This window comes from Dermacentor variabilis, chromosome 1 (genome assembly GCF_050947875.1).
Source record: "Dermacentor variabilis isolate Ectoservices chromosome 1, ASM5094787v1, whole genome shotgun sequence".
In the NCBI taxonomy this organism is placed as follows: Eukaryota; Metazoa; Arthropoda; class Arachnida; order Ixodida; family Ixodidae; genus Dermacentor; species Dermacentor variabilis.
The window spans coordinates 136,311,771-136,324,640 of NC_134568.1; the positions used below are offsets into that span (position 1 = coordinate 136,311,771).

The 12,870-nt window shown below is 43.2% G+C and overlaps 1 protein-coding gene across 2 annotated transcripts in view; it reads left to right on the plus strand.

Annotated features, from left to right (window-relative positions):
* Mps1 (dual specificity protein kinase monopolar spindle 1) overlaps positions 1–12,870 on the plus strand; it is a 134,547-nt gene that overhangs the window by 18,541 nt on the left and 103,136 nt on the right. For both annotated transcript variants that reach the window (XM_075695494.1, XM_075695502.1), the window contains exon 6: positions 1,326–1,458. In XM_075695494.1, coding sequence (XP_075551609.1) covers positions 1,326–1,458 — 133 coding nt within the window. The remainder of the gene's footprint in view (positions 1–1,325; positions 1,459–12,870) is intronic.

A 12,870-nucleotide genomic window follows, 5' to 3' on the forward strand; every position in this document is an offset into this window, starting at 1 on the left:
GTGTTGCCATAGGGGCATTGAAGGTAATGTTCTGGCGGACCAGATGGCCACATCAATTGCATCGCAAGCTATTAATCCTACTGCTGCTCTCCCTGCCACATATAGGAGGCCTTTCCTACGAAGGAAACTGCGCAGGCACTGGCAACGCTTGTGGGATGCGGAAACAAATAAGCTGCACGTGATAAAGCCACAATTAGGTTTCTGGCCCTCCACAACAAAATCATGCTGATGTCCTATTCTGTCGTCTCAGACTAGGGCACACATTTGGCACCCATAATTTTCTACTTACTGGAAATGAACCTCCAGCCTGTGTTAGATGCGGGCAGAGGCTGACCGTCCTCCATGTTCTCCTGGAGTGTCGGGAAGCTGAATCTGAGAGAGACATTTTTCCCTATCATACCAGCAGCACATCCCTCTTCATCCTGTAATGTTTCTCGGTGCAGAACCGTTCTTTGCTGCCAATATAGCCCTAGGTTTCCTGAAAGAGGTCTTACATGTTATTAGCCTCATAAATTCATAGTGCATCCTCTCTTCAGAGGATGCCGCTGTGACAGTAGTTTCGTATAGCACATGCCTCCAGGCCCTTGTGTTTCAAGGGCTCTGGTGAGGCAGCAGTGCTCTAGCCAATTTTTGCATCTGATGTTTTGTATAATGTATCATTTTTTTTTTCAGTGCATTTTAATGCTCATAGTACACATCATTAGTCATCGCCATAATCTTATTACATGTAGATTTTATGCACTTTACAGTGCCTATGTTTAAGACCCCTTTAGAGCCACATCGCATCAACTTCATAGAACTCATCACTCCACTGCAAAGTCACTAAGCTGGCATGGCGCTCTTTGGTCATACCTGGCCCTTGCACCACTAAACAACCTTCATTCATTCATTCAAATGGCAGAGACATCTTCCTGAAGCGTTCCATTGTTCAGGCTAGAAGCTTTCTTCTTAGCTGTCAGAGTGGACCGTCTCCACTGTCAGACAGAATTGGAACGCACTTTTGGTGACCACCACTGAGACCATAATAAATGATGTTTATGGGAGCTATAGTATGGCCTGCACACTTTCAAAATGAATCATTACGAGACAAAAATTGTAATACTGATCCAGGAATATGTAGGGCTATGTAATACAAAATATTTGTAGAAGTGAAAGTTGTGCAACTGAAGTTTGTTGACCTGCAATTATGGTGAATACTGTGGAGTTTAGGTGGAAGATGTTACTTTACGAAAGTTCATCTAATAGGTTTGCTCAGATGATCTTTGCAGAAGTTGTATTTAAATATACTCGATATTCACACATAGATGCATATTTTATCATTGCAGTCTGCAGTGGTTGCGGGGCTCTCTCGAAAAAAATTCGACCAGCCTGTCTAGGCTCAAGGCGTCTGTTGCTGCTGTTGCTAGCTTCACACCTCAGCCGTCGCCTGTTTCGGTCCTTGGAACATACTCTGACACTGTAAGTAAAATTATTATATACTGATCATATACATCTAAACCTTTGTAACAAACGTGGATGTAATGAAGTAAATCTAAAATTTCACATGCAATGCTTTATTTCACTGAGTATTCTGCTGTAATGAACCCGAAAGTTCAAGATCTCGGACAATAGTGGTTACAGCCAAGCAAATGCAGTAAGATTTCGTTATTGTTAATTTGGAAAATTGAATACATAATCTGGACTTGCCTTCTGGTCCCAACAAGCGTATGCATTATTTAATTACCCATCGTGGTTGCTTAGTGCCTATGGTGTTGGGCTGCTAAGCACGAGGTCACGGGCTCGAATCCAGGCCATGGCGGCCGCATTTTGATGGGGCCAAAATGCGAAAACACCATTGTACTTAGATTTAGGTGCACGTTAAAAAACCCCAGGTGGTCCAAATTTTCAGAGTGCCCCACCCACTACAGCTTCCCTCATAATCAGATCGTGATTTTTGCACGTAAAACCTCACAAATTTTTTTAAAATTACGCATCAGTCTCGATAATTTGGACGTATTTGGTCTTGCGCCAGCTAATCCATATGACTGCCGTAGCATGCAAAGCACAGACCATTGCAAATCTTCAACGCTGTGGGCTGTGCTAGTATCCAACTGAAACGAAGCGGCGGAGTTCGCATTGTCATGGTCATCCATGAGAACCACAAACACTGTTTATGCCTTTTATTGCAAGTGTTCAAGGTGTTTCGCACCACTCATGTCATCATGTTGGTTAGCACTAATGCATGGTCACCATCCATGGTCGTGCTGATAGTGCCTATAGATTTATCTGCAACTATCATGAAGAGGACTAGTTTCTTTTCGATTTTGTGCATGGCTTGCAATGTCGCAAATACTGCAGAAGCTTTCAAAGATGTAAAGCTATCCTAAAGTGGCCTGCACACTGGCGTCAAATCTGCTGACTACACACAATAAACAATTACCATATCTACACGATTGTAGGTCGACCTGTTTACTTAAATTTGAAAATCTGAAGTGGAGGGGGTGGGGGTCGACTTATAGTCGAAACCAAAACAAGGCAATGCCAAAAAAGCGAGACCAACGAGATATCAGGGGAGCTACAATGTAGTTACAATTTTATGTTTGCTCTATGGCCCTACCCATAGCTTTTCGCTATCCCACGCATTTGTTCGCTTTTCGGAAGAGTTTTACAGTGCACGCAACACCCATGTGTGGGGTGTCGATAGTTGACGGAAGTGCCGCTGTTCTATTCGCGGCGGCACTCTCTGAACAGCAGCGCTTGCGGGGAGTATCGATAGTTCATGGAAGAGCAGACACTGCTCACGTCTTTCTCTTTCCCTGTACCTCTTAGTTTGACGCGTTCGTTTTAGACTGCCGGCTACATGCTACTTCCATGCTTCCTCAGTTGTCATGAGTGCTCCCGGCCCACTAAACATTCGGCGATCGTTCACAGCAGCGTTCAAGATGGCTGCCATCCTTTACACCCGGGAGACAAATCACTGCGCAGCCAGCCGTAAGTTCGATGTTTCTGTATGGGTGGTGCGAGAGTGCTGACTGCAGCGAAGCAAAATTTTTACCTATGACGGCAAGCGAAGCATTTCCCACAGGCCGAAGTTGGGACGCTTTCCGGAGCTGTAGGCCAAGCTTGCGGCGTACGTCGCTGAAATGAGTGATCAGTCCCCGCCAGTGAAATGCGATGTGGTCATGAAACAAGCCTGGGTCTTCGCCTTTTAAGGACCTGCTCTGCCATGAGTGTGACTGGCTGGTGGCAGAAGAAAGTTACGGCGGTTACAGCAGCAGAAGAAGAAACTAACCGGACCTGTCAAAAGAGGCTCCCTGACGAGTGCGTGTGGTTGGGTGTATTCGGTGTAGGCTGCTGTTCCACAAGATGTCATGGTGCGGTCGTTTGCCAAATGTGGAATTTCGCTCAACGACGACGCGCTATGGGACCGTAGCAGCAATGACGATTGCAGCACTAGTGAGGACAATGGCACAAGTGAAGACAAGTAGTCCAGTGACCATGCCAGCCACTAGTAAATTTTCGTTATTTAATGCGCCCTCGGGTATGTTCTCTTTTTTTCTTTTTTTTCTTTTTTCCTGTGACACGTGATATGGGGATGTCAACTTACATTCGAGTCAACTTTCAATCATGTAAATATGATAGTTGCTGGGCAACTCACTGGCAAAAAAAAAAGTACCTAATCGGGATGTGCACATGGCAATAAAGTGCATGTGCACTCGGATGAAGATACGTGCCTCATACCATTGCTACACTGTGAAGGAAGTTGCAACACTGTTGACACCAGTGGATAATTCAGCACTTGGAAAATTCCGGCATCTTTTTCTGTCCATGAAAACCAAATTAAAGATTTATCTGTATCTGTTTGCTCAGCAGCCCAAGGTATATGTTCTGGTGACAAAATGTCAAATACTCTGCAAGAACAACTTAGTACATAGCACATTCCTGAATGCAAACATGTACAGTCTGTTTCACACTTGGGGGAAAACTCTGAGCACATTGCATCACAATGCAGCGAGTGCTTGAGTCAGGCGGCAGCATCTCGCGCAGTTGCTGGAGGGGCGGAGCATGGCGGGGTCTTGAACGGCGTCGTCTGCTACGGCGGCGCACGCTGGCCGCATTGTCGGGAAGCCTGCTACTGTCAGGGGCAGTGGGTGGATTTCATCGTTACTGCGTAAAATGAGCCGGTATATCATTAAAGGGGTCCATGGAAACATAAGCAGAAAAGCGGATATAATTGAGAAGCATAACTTTCTCCACAGAAATTTAAATCAAATTAATTTTCGTTTTCATTCATAAAAAGTTTGAGTCCCACCATTGCATTATTTTTGTTTGGGTTTGAACTTCACCTCATAGCATGTGGTCTGTGTGGTGAGGAATAAAATGAGTTCGTAAGAATTTGAATCTTGAAGGTATGCTTACTTTTTTGTGCTACGATTCTTTTTGTGCTCTAGAAATGGGTTAGAACACCATTTCGAAGCGAGAAGTTATAAATGCTTTTTCACATAGACCTGATAGTGGTGGCCACAAACTGCTGTTATTTCTTGTTTCAGCTTTGAAAGGAGGGTTAGGAGGTGGAGGTCAATGTCACTCAGGTCCTTCTCACTGATTCACCTTTTTGGGGTCAATTTCTTTTGCCATATGCGACTGCCCAGGGTTGATTTTTTTTTATTGCAGATTTAAATTCTCCAGGGGGACCTATTTCGAAAAACATTACCGTAATTTTTGTAGGGTGACCGTAAAGTAACAAAAGATATTTTGCATTGGTATATATGTACTGTTTATTCATGAATAACAACAATAAAAAAAGAAATACACTTATAAGAATTAAAATTTGATGCATTGTTATACACATAGTTCAAGGCTTAGAAAATGTGCACACGAGAATATTTCGCAAGTCTCAAATGTTCCTGCTCTTACACTAATACTTACATCCATAGCGTAATTGAACTGCATAGGTGAGCGCACTCAAGAAAAGTGTTGTTGTGTGCCCATCAAAAACGCAAAACGTGTGACCAACTTCCGCTAATCTTCATCTTATCGCCAACCAGAGGCAATTAGTTTTCACAAGTCTAAAAAAATAAAAATGAAAGAAAGGAAATGCATGCACGGCGGCATCCTTTTTATGTGCACCCCTGTGAGCAATAAACAAGCAAGTAACAGGCGGTCCCCCTTTGAGCAGTCATCAACAAGATAGCCATCAGTTTTGCGAGTGCAAGAAGCCAAAACCGCCCGCGGAACAAAACCCAAACTAACCACTGCCCACCCGCTGACGTGCCAATGCGCGAGCAGTAGTGTATAGACGTGCCGGAACAAACAAACCATGCAACGAAAACCTAGAGAGGGAGGCGCAAGAAAAAAATTCCCTGTATTCCCGCATAGTGGCAGCACAAACCAGGAAAGAAAAAGTTAGGAAATTGGCACGCTTCTTAAACATACAGGCGGCTCCATAAATATATGGCATCGACCATTTTGGATTTGTTCGCGGCGCCGTATATTTACGTCATTGAACCTGAAAGGGGTGAAGTATTGCTCCTTTGTTTGAAATTCTGTGCCAACCATTGGGTCCTAGAGAGCATGGCATTAGGTTTCTGTCTGGAGAAAGAGAATGAGAAAGTAAAAATGATCTTTTAACTTAGCGTGAGATGTTGTAACTTTCGTTGCCTCTCCCTGCAAACAGTATCAGCAGCTACGAGCAATTAGATCTTTGATCTGAGCACGCAGGCTTGACCAAATTAGGCCCAATTTATGGCAATCACTTTGTGCGTCTTTGTTTTGTACCAGCTATGGTTCGCGCCCCTCTTCATGCCAGTGAAGCTTACACTGTAAAAGTGACAGTGACTGTGATGCAAATAGGACCCTCGTAGCCACTAATCTGTTTTTTCCGTGTGTTTGCATGGTCATATCGATTTTTTTTTTTTACAGGAAGGAAAAATGCCTCGAATCTACTGTAGAACCTCGTTCTTACGTTCTTACGTTTTGGAAAAAACTGCGAGAAAAAGAGCACCAACCGGGAAAACACAATCCGAAGTAACAAAAAATATTGACAAACTCAATCATTGCTGACGCCTATGTAATGCGAAGCGTCGCGCGGATAGTTGCAAGACGAGATGTGGACGCGATTCAAGCTTTTAGTGCTGCAGCGGCCCGAGACGCGTTTTCTTGTTTTCCTGTTGCATGGTGTTTTAAGAGGGCGACAGGAAACCAGCACGAAATTGAGCTGATGTGTGAGCCCCGATACTGCCAAAGTGAAACGTCATGTCCACATTGCCCCACCTTTAGCAGGAAACGGCAGCACGTTTGGACTATCGCCTGCTAAAAGTGTGCAGTACACTACCAATGCTACTGTGCACCACGCGCTGTAAAACAGATAAGTGAACATACTTATTGTGATAGGTTTGGCGGCGGTAGCTATGAATGTGGTGTGCGATGACCCGGGCGGAGATTTGCTGGTACCTGAATAAGAAAGTGTGCTTGTCGTCATTTTCACATGAGGTGGGCGGGCAAGTATTTTGGTGAAGCTACCACAGCAGGCAGCTATATACTGTTCCTGATGTTGCGCACCTAGCGCTTTTTCTTGTTTACACGGGATCTAGCAGCTCGAAAACGTATTATACAATCGCAGTTTGGCAATATACTGAACGTTGGTGCTTGAAAATCGTGTTTTCCGGGAACGTATGAACCGGTAAAAAATGAGCATAAATCTATTGGGTAGTTTTTTGTGTTCTCGATTGCAAACATTAGCACCGGGAAAACGTACTTAACGGGAATGTATCAACAACATTTTGCTGTATTTCAATTACTGACAAACTTTTGCAACATGCAAAATGAGCACTTGTGGACTTAGGCGATTTATAAAAGCGACTGTGAGCTAACACAAAGCGGCGGCTGAAGCAAATAAAAATGCTGACATTCTTTACTTGCCTTGGATGGAAGGATGGGTAACATCATGCTGGTTGCCTTCAGGAGATGCACTTGATTCTTCCGTGGCTCTATTTTGCACTTGTGCTCAGAGCTTTCAAGTAGCACCACATTGAATGTTGTGATGCAGCCACACAAGCAACCAAAGTATGCTTGACACATGCGATAACAGCCACGCTCGTGCCCCCTTTTTTCCCCGATTCACGACAGCCTCATGGTTGAGCTTCCTTTCTTTTTAAGCCAACCGATTGTCAGAGAAGCAGGCAAAATGTACAGCTGTTTATTATTAGAGGCATCGGGATATTTAAGCTAATGATATTGTTAGATTCTTACTTATGTTTCAGATCATGTTTATATGTAATATACAAAAAATACAGTACAAAAGAACCGAAAGCCATATGCTATGGATACACCACCATACTCAGTTTGTATTTCCCGCCAGCTATCAGGTGAAGTCGAAGCGCAAACCAAGATAATGCAACGATGGGACTCATATTCAAAATGTTTTTTTTTTTCTCATTGAAAGCTCAAAATTACTTTAAGATTTCCATGGTGAAAGTTATGCTCCTCAATTACACCTGCTTTTCTTATTTTTTCATGGACGACCTTAGTGTGTTACCAATGTCGAAACATAGGCAAAAATAACGTGTTTGCCAAATTCGGGCTTGTACTTTAGAGCCTGTGTGCAGCACATAGGCAAAAATAATATTTTAGAAAATATTACGTTTTATCGCAGTTATGCAAAACTTTCCCGCCTGCGCAACCTGGATGTAATTCCAGGTTTTTTCCCCTCACCGTTTTTCATGAAAAATTTCCCAAAGACGTTATAATTTGCCATTTTCACCTCTGTGCTAAGGAGTAAAAAACAGTTATTTTCTGAAACTATTTTATAATGAAAGAACAATGTTCAGACAACACAAAAACACAAATTTTGAAAGAATGCGCAAAATGGCCGATTTCTGGCGAATTTGTTTTTTTGCACCTGGTTTTCTACCATTTTGTGAAATTCAAATGGCTCTCGCATGCCCAAAAATTTTTGGGAAATACTGTGCAAGTAATGCTTCTATACGTGTCATTTTAAAAAATTTTTTTGGGCGCCACGGTTGGGACAGTTGGTGTGGAATGACCCTAAATGGACCTTTCTCGCTTCATTATTATGGCCCATTGTAACGAGCATCATTGTAACACCATTTTCATGCGAAGGCATCTTCATTCCAATTAGGTATGACTGTACTAACACCTTTATTTTGTAGGTTTGTAATGCAACAACAATGACAGTAGTGATTACAAATTTTGTTATCAGCATATTCTCATGTGAGAGCTGTATGTTTCTCTATTATTTTTTTTTACTAATTCTTTTAAAATTGGAGTCCAATTATTTAGGGGTGGCCTGTGCGCATATGAATATAGAATCATACGTACTTTGATCTGATTTGAAGAATGCAAATGCTTGCTACCACTGCATACGAAAGCCAGAAAGTTTATGCCGCATCAGTTATTGTCACTGATGTGTAACATTGAAGCTGAAATAGCTTGAATTTAATTAGCACTGGAGACACATGCTAAGTATGGACCCATGTTGGCAGGAGAAGGACGAACAGCAGCCAGTTAAACATGCTGCAAGGCTATGCGATGAAAACTTAAATATGTTTTCATACAAAATATGAGTGAATGCTACAGGCTATATAGTGGCCACATTTTTTTCAAGCAGCATCAAAGTGATTAAAACTGCACGAACGTGTGGCATGTAGTGTGGAGAATAGGTGCAACAGAACGTGAAATGACAGGAATGCTCAGGGGATAGTGTGTGGCTTAGATATATTCCTATGGTCATTGGGGTAATGTGCTGAGCTTGAAAAAAAAGTGCAGGCTCTCACATATTAGCACACTACACAAATGCATACACACAGTGAATGTGTGTACATTTGTGGGCACGGTGAGTGCGTGATGAGGCAAGCTGTTCAAAATTTAGCAAGCATATGGACTGTAATAGCAAGGAGACAGAAGAGAAGCTTGATATCAATGCCACCAGATGATGCACTGCATGCTGCATTGCAGCATTACTGGGGCATGGACACGCTCACACCACTAGATGCATTAAAGAATGGCCTAAAACGTTGTTGTGGCTCTTATGCAAGAATATACAGTAGATATTTGTTATGCAAGACAGCCTGTAATCATAACCATTCAACAGAGGGAACCCTTTAGGATACATAACAGAAAATGTCATGTATAATACACAAAACTAATGATAGTCTACGGGGAGTATTTAGTCTGATAATGGTGCAACATTGGAATGAATCCCATCCATGACAGCCGCATTTCGATGGGATTGAAATGCAAGAACAACTGTGTACCGTGCATTGAGTGCACATTAAGGAAGTCCATGTGGTCATAATTAATCCGGAGCCCCACACTACAAAGTGCCTCATAATCGTATGGTTTTTGCTTGTAAAACACCAGAATTTAATTTTTTTAGACATTGGAATGAGATACTGGACTTTTTCAGGGTTACAAAGCTAATGGATGCAGTTCAAAAACACATTTACGATGGAGTTACAGATGACATATGGTCTGTCATACTGTTTTTGTGCTCTTTTTCTCACTTATGCAATATCAACAACCCCTAGTGTTTTTTCCCAGTTGTCAAAAGCCTGAATAGCAATTGTGAGGGTTGATTTGCTTTTTTCTTTTTCATTTTTTCCAGAATATATGCAGTGGAATCTCATTAATTCGTACTTGTGGTTTATTTGAAATGATATTGCGACGGTTAACTAAAAATACCGCACTGCTGACCGTGCTCTTAGCAGCATGTCAACTCGCGTGGCGGCGCTTCAAACCTGGCAGTGCAGCCATGCGGCGGCTGTTGCTTCCATCTCCTATTGCAAGTACCGTATCTTGGCGTATATAACCCGCACCAAAAATGCAAAAGAATTTAACATTAAAGTTGGGGTGGGGCTTAAACATGAATTTTGCCTAACAGTGTGGCTTCATGGCTGCAAGTGCCATGCTGCCATGCTTTCGGAACTTATCACTCGATGATGATGATGAGCTTCCTATAATTCAAACTCCATCTACAGGCAAACCCACTTATAACAATATTCAAGCACCAAGGAAATCCCATTGGTGATAATCTGTAATTGTTATACTAACCAATAATTGATACGACCCGGTTGCAGGAAAAAAGCTGAAGGGACAAACATTCAAAAATTTTAATTAAATGAAAAGAAGTACAGTTGAACCTGTCTATAGCATTACTCATTCTAATGAGGCCCTGAACAACGTTCTATTGAAGTCGAGAAATGCATTTGCAGGGTGTCTACCAACCGGGAAAACCGGGAATTCTCAGGGATTTTGAGTATTCTGGAAAAAGTCAGGGAAAACTCAGGGAATTTGGGCCTCTATCAGGGAAAATTAGCAGCAATTTTATTGGAAGGGTCGAAAGTCGTGGTAATGCTGGATCGAGTAACAGACAGGAATAGTAATGAATCGTCTTTGATGCCCTGTCGTCGGCAGGAGGAGTTGCCAGTGTACAGTCAACGAGCAACTTTCCGGATTCCAGATAATTTGGACGGCTCGCGGCCCCGCCACGTACCCCATAGAGTCAACGTATGAAAACGTGAAATTTCCAATGCAAGAACTCTTCGCCGTCCGAATTTCCGAACGTTTTGCCGTGACCGCAGGTCCGAAGCGACAATAATCAAAGGCACCACTACTGCCATTTTGATTACTTCACCACCTCGAATCGGCACTCTCGCACGCAGATCTGCTGGCAGCCGTTTCCACCACTGCGGCAACGCTAGGCCTAGCTGCTTCCACGTTCGCTATGAAGCTTCTTGCCGTTGGGTGCAGAGTTTTTTATTGAAAGAATTAGCTGCTGTCAGCAATGGCACGGACTCTGCCTTTGTGGTCCTCGCAATTGGCTTAGAAACTTGGAAAACACGGTGTGTTGCAGAATGGTGGTTCCCGACAGTCAGCTTCACCTCTGTACATAAATGTTACTTGAAGCTTACGCCGAAGTATTGCAGTGAAGCATAACAAGCATGAGAAGGGGCCACGGAACACAGTATGTATTCCTTAATTATACACGCAGGCACCCGGTATTTCCTGTCACAGTACGAGCATCGATATGCCTAATATGTGTACCAACAGGCCTTCAGAGCGTTTTCGAACGTTCCTGTGGCAGTTTGAGCCCCTGGCAGTAAATGACACAGATTTTTTTCCAAGTGGCCGATTTTTCGGACGTTTTCGCGGCCCCTAGGGAGTTCGAAAAATCGGTCGTGGACTGTGCAACTGACCAAGATGCTTCAAATGGTCCTTGGAGCGAATGAGTGGCGGAAGGCGGACATGAACAGAAATGACCTACGCATTGAGGAATAAACGGGAATGAAAGCTTGCTGCCGCCATTTTGAAGGAGCTTGAGCTCAAAAAATAAAGTTTTGGCTGATGCTGAGATGCAGGTGTCCCTCATCCAAACCAAAATAAACTCTTTAAAGTTGTAAAACACAACACTCGGTCGTTGTGCGCGGGCTGAGAGTATGTCAGGACAGTTGAGGTTGATTTACGAGCTGTTGAGAGAGAATCTCAACTGTGACAGAGTTCGGGCCTCATCCCGCTGAGGTTGCTATCAGTTGATAGAAATAGCTCATATTAGAAAATATTTGCTTCTATATGCATCTCCTTTTTATTCGTATTTGATAATGTCTGACCCCATTTGCAATTTTTTGCGAAGACACTTTATTTGCTGTGAATTTTACTAACCCATGCCTTCTATACTCTTTTTGAATAACATAAACACTGCTCCTTAGTATTCAAATTGGATTAAGTCACATTGTTATTTTTTTCGTGTGATTACTAGAGAGTGGCAGCATCAGGCGATATGGTTTCAGTCCGTCTTGACATAAAACATAGTTATTCATCACTCCGGGAAATTAGCAATGGCGCTCAGGGAAAACCTGGAAAACTCAGGGAATTTGGAAATGTCAACTTGGTAGACACCCTGATTTGAAGTAAAATAGCCTATTTCAAAAATACTTTGCCACAAAAGGTACTTCAACACATTTAGCAGAAGCGGAGTTATTGGCAGTAACAGTTCGTGTATGATCCCCTTTGCAGTGCTCCTGCTCCTTCTTTAATGCCTTGCACTGTGAAGGCTACAGTGGAGCAAGGCATGCACCCAGCACTCCACCTATTGAACGTCACCATAACGCGCAGTTCAAATTTGATTTTGGATGCTCATTCAGATGCCACTATTTCAGATTATGGGGCCTAGGACATGCCAAAAATTGTTGTCTTTGGCTAGCCGTGGTGCGCCCAGTGAGTGGATTTGTTGCGGCCACCCAGTATTTGCGATACATAGCGTTTGCTTTGTGCACAAGAGGGCTTAAGTGCGCACTTGCACTCATATGCTCCTGTCTGGCTGTGCTACAAGTTGCAGACCGGCTTTGTCCTGCACCAGCTTGACTGACAGATAGTAGCCACTTCCAACCTGCACAACTAGAAGTTCATTACGAACCAAAGTCTGCCAAAGCATCTAAATCAGGATTGGCCAGTAGTAAGCACACGCTGGCAAGTGTGCGTGTGGTCTGACCTTAAAGGGCCCCTCACCAGGTCTGGCCATTTTGAGCTGACAAGTGCAGAGCATACATTTCGCGATAACGATCCTGTCTGCTCAGTGTTACATCGCTATGCACCGCCGAAAGATCTTAAATTTCAAACCGAACGCCGTTGTTTATTCTCCTCATGGCCGCCGCGCTCTAAGGTGGAGAATGACATACTCGCGTTCCTGCGCCTACGTACTCGAGTCCGCAGTGTGACGTCGCTCGTGGTGACACATGACTTCGAGAATTATTCAAGGCACCATCTGTTATTTGTGTAATTTGTTGCTTGAATTGACGAATTAAAGTTTAGAGAAATAATAAACACACAAACGGAATGTCTGTTTGTTTTTTGTTTTACTTTGCACTGAAGCAA